This window comes from Pteropus alecto, unplaced genomic scaffold (genome assembly GCF_000325575.1).
Source record: "Pteropus alecto unplaced genomic scaffold, ASM32557v1 scaffold45, whole genome shotgun sequence".
Lineage (NCBI taxonomy): Eukaryota > Metazoa > Chordata > Mammalia > Chiroptera > Pteropodidae > Pteropus > Pteropus alecto.
The window spans coordinates 28,709,991-28,725,525 of NW_006442491.1; the positions used below are offsets into that span (position 1 = coordinate 28,709,991).

The following is a 15,535-nucleotide window of genomic DNA, read 5'->3' on the forward strand; positions in this document are numbered from 1 at the left end:
TATATTTGTTAGTTCATTTAGCAAATATTTATTGACTACCTCTGGGTTATCAGGCACCAGAGCATTGAAGATCCCTTAAGCTCAGACCAAAAACACAAAAAAGCACTTAGATTGTTTTAAAGAAGTATCTGAACAGTCATAAAGTTCTACTTGTCAAAATATTATCAGAGGCTTGCAGCTGTTTCATGGCAGTGGCAGTTTCCTTTGTTATGCTGTGGTCTTCATGTAATTGAAATAGTGAGTTTTGCTTTTGTAAACCACAAAGTCAACACTTCAAAGGAACACATTTGATCTTCCTTTATATAAGCTGTTTATAAAACTTTAATTATACTTGAAGAATGAGGTATTGTCCATTGTTTATATAGTTATAAACTCAGCGCTTCACCGAAAATACCTGATTTATGAGATGCCTATTCTAACTTCTGCGTTCATAGAAATTTCACTTCTGAAGTTTAAAGGGCGTTTCATTTCAGCCCTTTTTGTTTTGAAGCTGGGAGTTTTTCATGATGTCATTGGGATTTAATTTTTAGGACCTTTTGGTTTTTAAAGGGCAGCGTGGTCATTTTGTTATGTAAATTTTCAAGTTCTGGGAATTATTGACATGAGCAATTCTCCATATCTTTAGTACATAGCCTTTGATATTTAGAAAATTCTGTAAGATTGTCCTTTTGAGATCAGTGTTTATTGGTAGGTATATTCGATGTGTTTTAGAAGTTTTATTTGATTTTTTTTTCGGGGGGGTCTTCTGTTTTGTTTTCTCTAGGAAGGTACATATTTGTGTGTGTGTAGTGTGTGTATTTTTTAAATTCAGGTCTTTTTTTTTTTTTTTGGTAAAAATTGATATTGTTCAGCTAGTTTTCTTTACAAAGAAATTTCCAGTGTGACTACTTCCATATTTCACCGTTTCCTGAGCTCTCTTTTCTTTGTTGTCCTTTATAGTTTCAGGAAGCCATTGTGTAGAAGATACACACCCACAAATATTACTTAGGAAGCTCCTCCTTTAAGCCCGTAAATAATTTTCAAAGATCTCAGAATTTTAAAAAGAATATTGTTAATTTATAACCTTGTTACAGTTATCTAGCATAATCAGAAAAATCTGAATTATCTAGAAGTTGTAAGCAGCCATATATCTTTGATTTGGGGGACTAGTCAGAGGTATATGGCTGCTCTCGAAAGAGTCTTTGTAATATTGTTTGAAACTCCCAGCTGCCTAGTTATTTTTCACTTTTGATCATCCAAGTCTAAGCATATACTTTCCACTTCCTGTTTCTCTGATACCTGTAGAATCTGTTTTGACAAAATTACCAAACCTTGCTAATGGAGAGCAAGGGTCTTCTGTGTCTTCCTTGGCCTCCAGTCTAAGATCATGTTTCAATTCATAGTTAACCTTACATTAAACCTCTTTTCCAAAGAGACAGTTATACCATTTTAATTCACTGAATCTCAAGATTTAAATGGATTTTGCAGGTTATATCTAATGCTTGAATCCACTCTACAGCTTTTCAGCCACATGACGATTCACTTTCTGTTTAAATTCTCCAGTGATGGGGAACTAAGGACTTCTTAAGGCAGTCTAAACCATTTTAGAACTACTTTTTATTGTTAGAAATTTCTTACACCTGTTGAACTGAAGTTTGCCTCTTGGTAGCTCTCCACCGTCTGGTTCTGATTTTGCCTATCAGGGTGACTCAGGACGCATGTAATACTTCCATGGGACAGCCCATCAGTTTCCCTTAAAAGTCTCTTAGCTTACCCTTGTTGTTTACTAGGGAAGATTTTGTAGAGAACTTCCTGAGATGCTCATTTTAAAATAAACAATATATTTTGTGTTCTAGTTGCTAGCAAGTAAAATGTATTTCTTGTTTACATTTCTTCATTCACAGGCAGCTGAAAAAGTTGGATGAAGATAGTTTAACTAAACAACCAGAAGAAGTGTTTGATGTCTTAGAGAAACTTGGAGAAGGGTGAGTGTACAGAAAATAGATGTGGACCAGTAGGCCCCAGTCTTTTCCAGCCCAATATCAGAAGCATATGAACCTTTTTCATGGCAATAATTTGCAAACCTAAGGAGAAAAAGGGGGAATATTGCATATCATCTCTGGGTGGGATGGGAGGTAAATTTACAGTTTGAAATGTCCTTTTTCTCTTCCCCCTCAGTCACTAATATAGACAGATTTAGTGACTGGTCTTTTTAGCACCAAGGACATCTATTTTTTTTCTCTTGTAGAATCCATGATTTGCATGATTTTTTTCTATTTAATAGACAGCACTACCTAGTTTATACTTCATGTAAACATTTTTTTATTAATCGGACATTTTTATTTGTAGTAGGTGGCTTTTGATTGATATGCAATAAGTGTTTCAATAAAAAAAAATGGAATTCAGCATTTTAGTTAGTGCAATATTGTGAAATATAGTAAATAAATCAAGGACTAATACTACCTTCCTAGCTTCCTAAGAGATCCAAAATCTCAGATTGGGAATAAGTAGACTTTTTGAAACACAGATTTATGAATGAGTTGATAAAAATACTGGTTAAATGATATGATGTAATAGCTAGTGGCCATCATTGACTTTTCTGATACAATAAAGATTACATCATAATTTTTTGTGCTTTTACATATCTTTTTAATTTAATCCTTGTGTGTTTATTTATACTCTATACTGGACCATTAAAATAATTAGGGACATCCTTTCTTAAGTTTTGTTGTGAATTTTTGAGTAGATAATCAATTCATATTTAAAATTCAAAAGGCATAAGTGTTTATAATGAAAAAAATCTGCTCCCTATCTCTACCTCTTAGCTACTCAGAGGCAGCCAGTATAGCAGTTTTTATGTATCCTTCAGAGATAGTTCGCATAATAAGGAAGTGTCTGTGTGGTTTTTTTTTAGTCTCTTGGGAGTACTTCTGGTTTAAGAGAAGGCCTAATATATTAACTTTAAAAAATGTCTATTGTATATTTACTGTATGCTCTCTAAAATCAGGTCTTATATATCATTAGATTATTTGGGGGTTTAATGTCATTTATGCCGAATATAGATCAATAACAATGTTAAACCCAATCCTGGATTACATAGAATAGGTTTTTCATGGATTGCTTCCTTGGAAAAAACATTAGTCATCATCTTTTTGTAAGTTGGAAAAATACTCTATGGAATCAAGCAAGAAATCCAGCAGAGAAGGGAAGTAAAAGTTGACACCATCTGCGCTGCTTAAAGACAAGTGCAAGATTAGACTGAAGACAGCATGCTGACTTGACATCATTAAAGGTATGAGAAAATGACAGTCCTTCTACATATCTTGCCTGCCATTTCAAGCTTTAGCTTAGCATCTTTGTTATTATCCTCAAGGAAATGAGTCTAAGGCCCTTAATCTAACACTGTTCACAGGTTATGCTTTGAATAAGATAAAGAGTGGTAGACATAACTGACTATCTGACTTTAATTTTTTTAATGAACGTGTGTTTCGTAATAAGGGCATAGATCTGAAGTCAGACAGACCTGCATGCTCAACTGTTTATTAGTCATAATAAATGAGTGAGCTTGAGCAAATTGCTTAAAATTTTGAAGCTTCATAATCCTCAGCTATAAGTGGGGATATTAGTATCTCCCTAATAGGGTTCTGTTGAGTATTACATGAGATGATGGAGGTATAAAGTACTTACTTGGCACACAGTAAGTGCTCAGTAAGTGGCAACTTATTTTATTTTTAACTGTATCAACTGAAGCATTTTTCAGATATTTTCATGTCATAAAAGTTAAATCTTAAGTCTTCAAGTTTATTTAGGTATTCTTGAAGGGAGCTCTGGGTTGATTGGGTTTAGGGAATATCAAAAGAAAACTACAGACTGTCAGGAATATAATATAAGGAAAAACTAAGCTAATTATGATTATTTCTAATTGTATTTTAGATCAGTGGATATCTTCATCTACGGAAATTTCCCTATGAAGATATGACCAGGGAGAAAACAACGCTTCAGATCTTTCTTCCCATGTTATCGCCACATTGTTCTTTTAAAAGATACCACAGATGCTTAGATTTCTGTCATCATGGCTGAATGAACCTGAACAAACCTCATTTAACTAGCAGAATCCTGGAGGAAGACCTTAACTGCACTTACTTTCTAAACACAAACTTCTTCAGTCATTCTGCATTTTAAGGAAATTGTGTGGATCTGTGGAACAGTGGAGCCAAAGCTCCAGACCAGGATGATTGGACAGCACTTGGAAAGTGTTTAGAATTAGGGCCTAGTATCTTTTCTCTTCTATTCTACTTAAAGTTTTACACATTGAAGACTCATTTAAATTTTTATTGTAGGATGATAACAAAAATCTCTTGCCCATGGTTTCATAACTGGAGAGTGGTAATGTTAAGACTAGCACCTAGAAAATTTGCCCTCAGATACTGTATTATTTCTGTTTTTCTACATTGATTCTCGCCTTGCATGGCCTGTGGGAAACACCTACTTCCCTATCATCTTTGCTCTCTGCCAGTTAACATTCATTGAGTCACTTAGTTTTTATTGTAGGGAATTAGGTCTTCAGGGACTTGCCTGTAAGTGAACACAATTACTAAAACCTAAATCCTTCATCGATTACTGTAAGCACAGTACGTGGAATCATGAATCATGCTCATATGAGCTCTCGGAGTTTTCTTTGCTGTCAGGATAGTATAAGGAGGCATGGAGAGTGTTCTGGTCAAGATTGTTGAGTGAGTACATGTAGAGACCTCTCCTTTCCATTTCAAATACATAAGACTAATGAATGAAAATTAATTTTTTAAATGTAAGGCTACATAGCCAGCTGTGGACCAGAGATAGAAAAGTTATGTATTATAGTAAGATGAGAGTAAAATATGCCTGTCCTTGTCAGGAGATTGCAGGCGGGCTTCCTACGTGAAGTCATGGGCTAGAACAAGGTTCTCCATCTACGAACTAAAGCTGAAATAAATTTGCCTGATCATCACAAGGAAGTATCATGTAACTGGGGCCTGGGAAAAAAGGAGAAGTGCTGGTCTGACAGTAGGAACTGGGCCTGGACTGCATTCAGGTATTTTATCTTGAGGGGCAAAACCCCTAAACTCCTCATAAGAGATCTGGTTTAAATTGTACAGCATGGAAGACTGGGCTGAGGGAACCATGAAACCATTGTGATGCCATGGAATGCTCTTGACAGTGAGCATTATGTAAAGGAAAATCATTCAAGATAAAAAGAAACCTATACAAGGAAATCTGTCATAAGATAATCAGCAGACCTAACAAATGGGAAAATTCACACCCAAGGAAGTAGAAATAATGGAGCAGTCTGAAAAGGAATTTGACATTTGTGTTTATCATTTTCAAAAAGATAAAAGGAGGGAATAACATCCTTAAAAGAAGAACATGAGATTATTAATATTAACACTTAGCCCCATGAAAAATAAAAAGTTGGGAATCTTGACAATGGAAACTACAATTATTGAAGTTCTAAAAGCTGGATAAATAGATAAACAGTAAAGTAGATAAGCCGAGAAGAGAATTTGTGAATTGAAAGATAGAAATGAGACCAATCACAAAATAAAGGACAGAGAAATTGGTATTGGAAACCAGGAAAACAACATGGATTGGGGAGGTTCAATAAAGGTCCAATAGGAATTCTAGAAGGAGATATTAGAAAAGATAGAGATAAAGAGATAATAATGCTAAGGATTTTCCAGACTTGAAGACATGTGCCTTCAGATCGAAGATGTTTATGAAGTGCCAAGTAAATCAACTCCTTGTTAAATTATAGTAAAGTAGAATGTTAAGGATAAAATGGAAATTTTAAAAGCTGCAAAAAGAGATTACCTATGAAAAATGATAATCTGATGATAGCTTACATTTGAGCAACAATAGAAGCTGGAAAACTGCAGAAAAAAATGCTAGGGAACGTTTTTGTCAAAGAAGAATTCTACGTCCAGCAAAATTCATTCAAGAATGAAGGTGAAATAAAGACATTTTCACACACATGGGAGTATATCAGGAATAACTGGATGAAAGTCACATAATACCCAACTAATGGTGACTAACCAATATGGGCATTTAATGACTAATAATAAATATGGGGCGAGAGACTCCAGATGGTTAAATGGCTTGATAATGGTTTAGCATTTATGTTATTCTCATAGTCTCAAGATGGCTGCATTAGTTTCAAGCATCATGCCTCACATGATAGTAACCGAAAGAGGAAAGGAAATGGCAGGTAAAAATGTTTCCTGTGTGCTGTTATCTGGGAAGAAAGTCTTTCCTAAAAACCCTGCAGCAGAATTCCCCCCAAATTTCATTGGCCAGTACTACGTCATACGCTTACAGTGAGTTCAGTCACCGGCAAAAGGAAATACGAACACTGTGGCTGGCTTAGACCTCCATCCATGCTTTTTCCCCTAGGACCCAGTGCTCACCACCCTAACAAATCAGAGGGTTATCTTAGGAAGGAAGAAGGGGAAGTGGTTGGGTCTTCACACATGGTCAGTGGTTGCCTTTCTCTGGCGAGAAAAAAGGTTTCTGTAATATATAAGGATCATTACACTATTTTACAATGTAAGAGATTCTGATGGAATGGAAATTTTTATGTGCTCTGAATAGACTTCAAAAAAATTTTATGTTAATTTTCACATTGCAGTGATTCTTGAGCATTATTTGGTAGCAAGAGTACCCAGCTACTTTGATATATTAAGTGGCACTGTTATTTTAAATCTTTCCTCACCAAAACAGTATGAAGAATAGGTGTGTTTGAGAAACATGAAAGATAGTTCACTCATTTTATTTAACTGACAGCCATCCAGGTTTCAATTAAGATAGTCTGTATAAGGTGATATCTCCTTTACCATCACAATTGTCTTGCAAAGCAGTTTGTATTGTCATTTTACAGATGAGAAAATAGAGGCACAGCAGGGTCTCAGCGATAGCTAATCTGTAGTGGTGGCAGAATCTAAATACCAAATTCTTGGTCTTTAGATTCTAAATCTAATGTCCCAAATTGATTGGCTATGTGTACCTTTTATTTATTTTGATAATAAACTTAAGGGAAGATGAAGTAAAAGGCAAAAGGAATTCATTCATATGTGCTCTGTTCATTTGATACTAGCATTTGCAGGAGCTTAGATTTTTAATTTGTTTCCATGATATTTTAAGCATTATCGCAAGTAAGAGGAGTAAGGACTAAAATACCTTGTGGTACTAGAGTAAACACAAAAAACAGACCTCCACTTTTGTGCCCCAGTATATATGTGGAGAGATGCATATATTCAGATGCACCTGGTTTAAAATCCTGGACTGCCCACTTATCTTTTGTGACCCTTGGGCAAGTCATGTGACTTCTGAGTCTTTTCACATTTACTTGTGAAATAGGGATAATGGCTCCTTCATTGTTTTTAGGAAGAATGAACTGAGATGATGCACAGTTTCTGTCAGACATCAGGCATGCAATTTATGGTAGCTACTATAATCATTTTTATTTCATATTAACACATTCAGTAAAATTTAAATATGACGTTTTTAAGATGCCATTTTGTGGTAGTTCTCTTAATGACATCTTTTCCAAAGTACTTTAGCTATCTCAGTTTTGCAAGTGTAGCCAAGTATATATGGGATGTAAATTAGAACTGTGAGTTGCTTGTGTTTTACCACTTTGTATCTCTTGGCTTGCTTTGACTTTAATAAATGTTAAATGTTCTCCTTCCTCCAATGATAGGTCCTATGGCAGCGTATACAAAGCTATTCATAAAGAGACGGGTCAGATTGTGGCCATTAAGCAAGTTCCTGTGGAATCCGACCTGCAGGAGATAATCAAAGAGATCTCTATAATGCAGCAATGTGACAGGTAAAGGCGTGTGATGTTACTTTGGAGAGAACATGGTTTTGAATCGACTGTGATTGTTTAGAGTTGCATTGACTTAGATATTTTGCAGAAGGGAGAGTTTAGTGGAATCACCATGCACGTTCTTTACAGAAAAAAATATAATCAAAAAGTTTGTGTGTTTTAGTAGCTAAACTTTTTCCTCTTCTAAAAGAATAGCTAAACTTTTATGGTTTGTATTTCTGTATAGTTTTGTTTGTTTTTTTGTTTTGTTTTATTTTTTATTTTTTTTAGTAAGCCCTTTTCAAAACTAGGAAGAAGAGGCAAAGAGGCAGAGGAAGGTGGTGCTGCCTTTTTTTTTTTTTTGATAATGATCTCTTACTTCCTATTGAGAAAACAGTTCTACAGAGACACTTAAGAACAGATAATTCAAGTGCTTTCGCCTTTAGAACCCTTAGAGTATCAGATAGATCTGTAAAAAGAGAATACTTATTTATGTATTATTGTTCATTCCTTCACATTTTTAAAAAATTATTCAAGCCAAGAGTAGTTAAGTATCTTATTTTTGAGGAACTAAGATTTGTCAAATGCTGTAGCAGGAAGTCAAGCCAAGAGGCAACCACAAAAAAGCATGTGGTTTGCTCTGAAATTCTGTGACAACATGGATGGTCACCGTGATGGAGCAGGCTTTCCCAGTACCGTTTAGATTTCAGACAAACACAAACTTAGGGACAATGCCAGTTCTAGGGAGTTGAAAGAATGAGAAAGTATAGCACTCGAGGCCGCATTCATTCTTCTGAGACTCTTTTGATTAGCAGATCAACTCAGTACCTCTTGTTTGTAAAGCTTCAACATTAGGGCTGGTGGGGCTGCCTACTAGGAACTTTGCCCAGGAACCCTTAAGTGATTTCTCCCTGCCTCTCTTTTATTCTCTATATGTTAGTGGTTACTCTCTCTGAGATAAAACCCCCTTATTTCTTGATTGACCAGAGTAAGGTAGCAGTGTTCCTTTTCCTCCATAAGATACTTTATGGAAACTTTCCAGTTGGCAAATCAGGACTTTGCCACTTTTGAGAGACTACGCAAGAGCTGTGTTCCAAACAGGGTGTACAAGTGCTTGTAATTTAAGAAGAGATATTTTGAAGAGCCTGCCCTGTGCTAAGTACTCTAAGGAATACAAAGAAACACTGGGCCGAGTTCTGGTCCTCTGGGAGTTTGTAGACTGATTGGACAGGCCAAGAAAATCTAGCTGACAATACGAGGTATATAGAACATATTCTAACAGGAAGTACCTGACAGTGATTGCCTTGCAGAGGCCGTAAATACTACAGACATTTCGGGAAGGGAGAGAAAGTGTGGTGATATGTACCTTAAGAGACTATTCGTCAGTTTCTTTATTAATATTCATTTTGTGCAGTTTTTTTTCCTGCTGTCCTTGTCATTGGCATGTTTCCTAGAGATAAAGGAACTTTCAGTTCTGAGAGTTAATGAAGCCAAGTTGGTTTTAGCATCTTCATTTATGCAACATTATTTAGCCCTGATAACAATCTAGCCCGTTAAAGCTGGTAGCTCTCAGATGGCAGATTATTTTATTTCAATGAGATGTTTGACTTTTCTTTGACATTCATTGTTTTATATCTCTCTTCAGGCTTGAGACCCCCAATTTTTTCTTTATAATAGATTGTTTTGGGTTTTTTTTCTTATTTCAACGTACATGTGACTTCTTGGAAAAATGAAAATAAAAAGAAGAAAGTAAAATCACTTTTCCCTTTGGAGAAATAATCATTGTTAAATACTACTTGATATACCTATCTTTCCATATATCTTTTTGGAGTTTCACTATGCTTATTATGTGATCTGCACTGTGTGTGTGTGTGTGAGAACAGGATAACTTTTCATGTTATCAAGTATTTTGTAATGTTTTCCATGGATTCATGTTTTTTTCATTACATGGATATATCATTATTTTTTAACTAAAATCCTTAGTGTTAGACATTTAGATGGTATCTAAATTTTCACTTTTGTAGACAGTACTGTGATGGTAACTCTTTCTTTTTGCATATCAAATTCTTAGGATGAATTGTGGACTTAGAAATGCTGGATTAAAGAACCCACACATTTTTTTTTTCCACTTTAGTTATTTACTGCCCTCCAGAAAATCGATGCTATTTTACATTCTTATCAGGGGGATGTCCATTTTAACCATAAATATGAATAATTGATCTTTTTAGCAGAGGAATTAATTTTCATGTATTTAACAAAGTGAATTAATAGAGATGTTTGAAGTCTCTTCCACTTATTTGTGTTGTTTCTCTCTCCAGCCCTCATGTAGTCAAATATTATGGCAGTTATTTTAAGAACACAGACTTGTGGATTGTAATGGAGTACTGCGGGGCTGGTTCAGTGTCTGATATCATTCGATTACGAAATAAAACGGTAAGTTTACCTTCTAGAATAATACCACTGAGCCGGTCTCTTACACCATTTTCTTTTCTCTGCCTGTTTTTCATGTGCACTCTTCTACTGTCATATCTAGAGAGATGACTGTCAAATTTCCCCTTTTTCATGGTTCTTTTCCCTCCTCTGCTTTTCGATGTCTCTTAAATGTGGCAGTTTTGACACCACCCCAATCCAGTGATATTTACATGCTTTGCTTATTTGTTATTGGGGGAAAAAATGACTATTCAATCTTGATTTGGATTTGGTTTCTTCTCCTACACATAATGTTCACAGATTAACTTCCTCTACACCCTATTAATCAGAGAATACTTTCTGTGAAAGATTATTAGCTGTTACTGTGATTACATGACAGTCACCAGCCACATATAGTCATTGAGTACTTGAAATGTGGGTTGTCTGAATTGAGTATGCTGTAAGTATAAAATACACTCCAAATTTTGAAGAATTAGTACAAAAAAAGGATGTAAAAAATCTTAAATTTTTTATATTGAATCCATATTGGAATGGTAATATTTCAGACAAATATGGTTAAGTAAAATATATTATCAAAATTAATTTTGCTTGTTTATTTTTTCTTTTTTAAATATAGCTACTAGAAAATTAAAAGTCGAATTTGTGGCTTATATATATTTCTTTTGGGCAGTCAGCTGATTAGAATATGGAGTCTGCGAGCCAGTGTTGAACTTTGTTCTCTTTGGCCGCAGAAGTTACCCCAAACTCTAGCTTGCTACCCTGCCAATAGTGTTTGCTTGGACTTTAGTGAGGGTCTATCATTTATTAGCTCCATGACCTTTGGCACAAATTACTTAATTTGTCTGTGCTTCGGCTTCATTACCTAAAAAATGGTGATGATAATAATAGTACCTTCCTCATTTGATTGTTATAGGATTAAATGAGATTACAAAAGTAGTGCCTGGTATAGATTAAATGCTTAGTAATTGTTAGCTGTTTTTAATATTATTAGCATAGTGCTTGGCTCTTAATAGATGCTTATTAAATATTTGTTGATTGATTGATAGTGTTGTAGTCGTTAAACCATGTGTATATTATTGCCTTATATTATTGATTTTCATGACACTCTTAAAGACAAGTGATATCCCTATTTAATAGATTGAGAAACTGACCCTAAGAGAAGGTCAATAACTTGCTTGAGTCGCACAGCTAGAAAGCAGAGCCAAGAGTAAAGGCTGGGTCTTCATATTCCCAAATCCCATATTTTTTGCACCACAGTATGCTTCCTTCTAAATGTAAGTTGTTTGTCATAAGGAGAACTAAGTGAGAATTTGCTGGTCGATTGAGTTTTTTTAGGACTGGGACTGAGCAGATAGATGGTCTTTGTCAGTTTCCAACATGCTTTTATTTTTTCATCATCATTCAACAAATGTTTTTTTAGGACCCTGCTATTTGTCAGGTGCCTCTCTTGGTGCTAGGGATATAGTAATAAATAGATCTAAGACATCTTTAAGTGTATGGCAGACATTACCTAAATAGGTATACAAATATTGTGTGATAGATCAGATGGTGACAATGCTGCATTATCAATAAGGTAGAATAAAGGGGTAGAGAATGATCTAGGAATGGAGGGAGCTAGGGAAGGCCCCTCTGATTTTCTGATGAGGTAAGATTTGGGCAGAGACAGTGAAGTAAGGAAGTTATATAGATATCTAGATGAAGAGCATTGTAGGCAGGCGAAAAGGCGCAGAAGTGGGAGTGTACTTGGCGTGTTCAGGGGACATCAAGGAAGCCTATGTGGCTGAAACAGGATGAGCAAGATAGAAAACGATAGAAGGTGAAGGTAGCTGGAAACTAGGTCATGTAGGATCTTGGTGAGGACTGGCTTTAATTTTGAGTGACTTAGGAAGCCGTTGGGGTTTTGAGAGATCTGGCTTACATTTTAAAAGGTTCCTTATGGCTTCTGTGTGGAAAATACGTTGTAGAGGGTCAAGGGCTGAAGCAATGAGACCAGTTAGGAAATTATTCAGATAGTTCAAGCAGGACATGATGGTGGCTTGGACCACGTGATTACAGAAGATATGATTAGAAGTATTTTGAAGATGGAAAAAAACCAAGGATGATCTCAAGGTTTTCAGCCAGAGCAACTGGAAGAATGAAATTGCCTTTCACTGAGAGAGAGAAGACTCCGGAGAGTAGAGTAGGTTAGGCCAGTAATAAGGAGATGGGTAATGTGGTAGTAGAAATAAAGAATTTGAGTTTGACATGTTATTCATTGGAGATGTTGTATAGGAATCTGAAGTTTGGGGAGAGATCTGGGCTGGAAATACAACTTTGGGAGTGGTCAGTATAGTGATGGTATTAGAAGCTGTCAGGTGCTGTTTACAGATTGAATAAGATCTTATATTCTAGGAAAGGAATTTGGATATAATTTTTTTTCTTTTTTGAATGTGCTGATGTAAACTAGTAGAATTTTAACCTCTCTTTTTTTCAGTTAACAGAAGATGAAATAGCTACAATATTACAATCAACGCTTAAGGGACTGGAATACCTTCATTTTATGAGGAAAATACACCGAGATATCAAGGCAGGAAATATTTTGCTAAATACGGAAGGACATGCAAAACTTGCAGATTTTGGGGTAGCAGGTCAACTTACAGTAAGTAAAAATGCTACTTGTACCGATAACTTTCAGCTTTGTTCTGAGAGGGAATTCCTTTTATTTACTTATTTTTAAACTATAATATTTTATTTAATTGTATTAAAAAAAAAAAGTATAGGATGCACCACTAGGTTACCAAAGAGCTAGTAGGTTATTTTAGATCCTTTTCTGGGGTTCAGTTCTCATAGTTTAAGTTTGTTTAACTTTGATAATAATAAAACCTAAAACGAGATATGATAGACTAGAAGTTTAAATTCTATTGGACTGCATCACCATATTTATGAAAGGAAGAAAAATGAAATCCAAACTGCTTTCCTGAATGAGCTGTAACAGCTTCTCATTCAGCCTCCAGGTAGCAGTCGGCAGTTACTTTTCTGAAAACACCGTCCTCATTTGCTTCCAGGATACAGCCTCTTGATTCTCGTTCTGCTTCACTGGTGCATAGCAATGAAAAAAAAAAACATTTTAAAACAGGAAGTCTAGAATGATCTGATTTTGTAAAATACATAAGTATATGTGAAATATATATAGAAACATCAAAACAGTTCTAGATAGGTATATACGAAAATTTGCAATAAAATTATACATCTAACAGTTTTGTCAGGTGGTAGACTATATATATTGTTTAGAGCTGGTATTATGTACATTTTTTTTTATATTAAATCTACCTGGAAGATGTTAGTCTGTATCTGGACCTAATATTTTCCATTGATCTAGTTGGGTTAGTATCTACTCAATACTATTAATTTTCAAAAAATTTTTAGTTATCCAAATATCTATTTTTAGTTATAATCCTTGAAAACAGCTTTGACTACCACCATTTGAAAACTACTCCAGCAAATTTCAAGTTTCAGAGCAAAGGAAATGACTAAGCAGTAAGTTAGTTCCTGTGTTAATTTTTTCTATAAGACTAAGTGAGATCAATTTAAAAATATTACCTGCCATTTGCCTCTAATTGGCATAACCTAACTTAAGCCACAGGCATTTCAGAAGGAACAGTTTTTGTTATTGTTGGGTTTTGTTTCATTATTTTCCTTTTACAACAACAAGGCTATATTATATATAATTTTGCAACCTATTTTTTTTTTTTTTTTTTGCTTCACAATATATCTTATACATTTTTCCCAAGCCAGAAAAATGTATCTACCTCTCTCTTTTGTTTTTAGTGTGGTGTTTTATTGTATGGATATTTATTTTATTTAACATACTCCCTTTAGATGGTCATTTGGGTTGTTTCCTACTTTTATTTCACCCCTTTATTACAAATATTTCTGCAGCACTTATGTATATATCTTAGGGTGCCTATGCATAAGATACATTTCTAGAAATAGATTTGTATCAGAGGATATGGACATTTGAGTTTAATAAATATTGCCAAATGGCTTACTAAAAAGTTGTACTGATTTATACTCCAGTAACAGTGTACTTCAGTGCATGATTTTCTATGTTGTTATCAACAGTAATTATTAATCTTCTTCATTTTTGTCAATCTTATTTTAGTGTTGTATTGGTTGTTATTTTTTGTTTTAACAGCTGATTGAGAACCTTTTGTCTCTAGATTATTCGAATTTCTTTTGCGACTTGCTTGATCATGCCTTGAATGTGGTTTTTATACGAATTTCGAGTGTGAGTCATTACTTATTGTTGGAAAAGTCTCTCTTTCTCAGTAGTTTTAATTCTCAGTGTCAATCTCTCCCCGCTTTCTATTTAGGATACCATGGCCAAGCGAAATACAGTGATAGGAACACCGTTTTGGATGGCTCCAGAAGTGATTCAGGAAATTGGGTACAACTGTGTGGCAGACATCTGGTCATTGGGAATAACTGCCATAGAAATGGCTGAAGGAAAGCCCCCATATGCTGATATCCATCCAATGAGGGTAAGGAAATGGACAGAACACCACTGTAGTGGTTAGTTACTGGTTATCGTTAGAAAGTTAGTTAAACGACTTACTTGGTTAGGTACTAAATGATAAATGTATTAATTGCATATTATTGATGTGTCAGTCTGGACTTCAGATGATAACACTTCCACTAGTTGTAGTCACTAATTAATCCATGTGTGGTTTTCCCATCTCCATTCCAGAGGCTGTGTCTTGATATCCCTCTGGCAGGACATGGGCCACAGAAATGCTTGGTTTAACTTGTGCAATATGTATAGTTTTTAGTTTAGGTGCTCACATTTTAACACAACATTAACTGGAACTGAGGAGCATTCTCCTTTATACAAGTTAATGGGCTTTCCACTTGATCAGTCTCCACGATTCCCTGTTCACCAAGTATCAGCTGTCAACTTATTATAGTGTTTTCTCTAATGTTTTTCTTAATAGTAGTATTAAGAGGAAGGCACACTATTTTTTGAACTCATCTCACTAATACCCAGCCTGGTGCATTTGTCTCTTTCCTGCCTGGCCCTTCTAGGTATTTACATTTGTAAGTTTTCGTTCATAGAGCCCCAGACTCTTTTCATCTGGTGGTTCTATACTCTCCAACCTCCATCTGCTTCTAGAATGTTAAGGGCCCATAGATTCACTCTCTACTGAAATGCCCTCAGCGTTAAACACACTAAGGGGTTTCCAGGCTTTGCCCGCCCCCAGAACCCCTCATCACAGTTCTGTTATAAGGCCTCAACCCTGCCTCCCTCTG

At 35.3% G+C, this 15,535-nt stretch overlaps 1 protein-coding gene across 2 annotated transcripts in view; it reads left to right on the forward strand.

Moving 5' to 3' along the window:
• STK4 (serine/threonine kinase 4) overlaps positions 1–15,535 on the forward strand; it is an 84,411-nt gene that overhangs the window by 3,230 nt on the left and 65,646 nt on the right. Inside the window, exons 1-7 of one of the 2 annotated variants that reach the window (XM_025039775.1) lie at positions 1,888–1,964; positions 3,139–3,271; positions 3,913–6,220; positions 7,712–7,840; positions 10,138–10,252; positions 12,723–12,887; positions 14,602–14,769. In XM_025039775.1, coding sequence (XP_024895543.1) covers positions 7,824–7,840; positions 10,138–10,252; positions 12,723–12,887; positions 14,602–14,769 — 465 coding nt within the window. In that variant the 5' untranslated portion in view covers positions 1,888–1,964; positions 3,139–3,271; positions 3,913–6,220; positions 7,712–7,823. Of the gene's footprint in view, positions 1–1,883; positions 1,965–3,138; positions 3,272–3,912; positions 6,221–7,711; positions 7,841–10,137; positions 10,253–12,722; positions 12,888–14,601; positions 14,770–15,535 lie in introns of those variants that run through there. The other variant, XM_006921845.3, reaches the window with a different exon arrangement.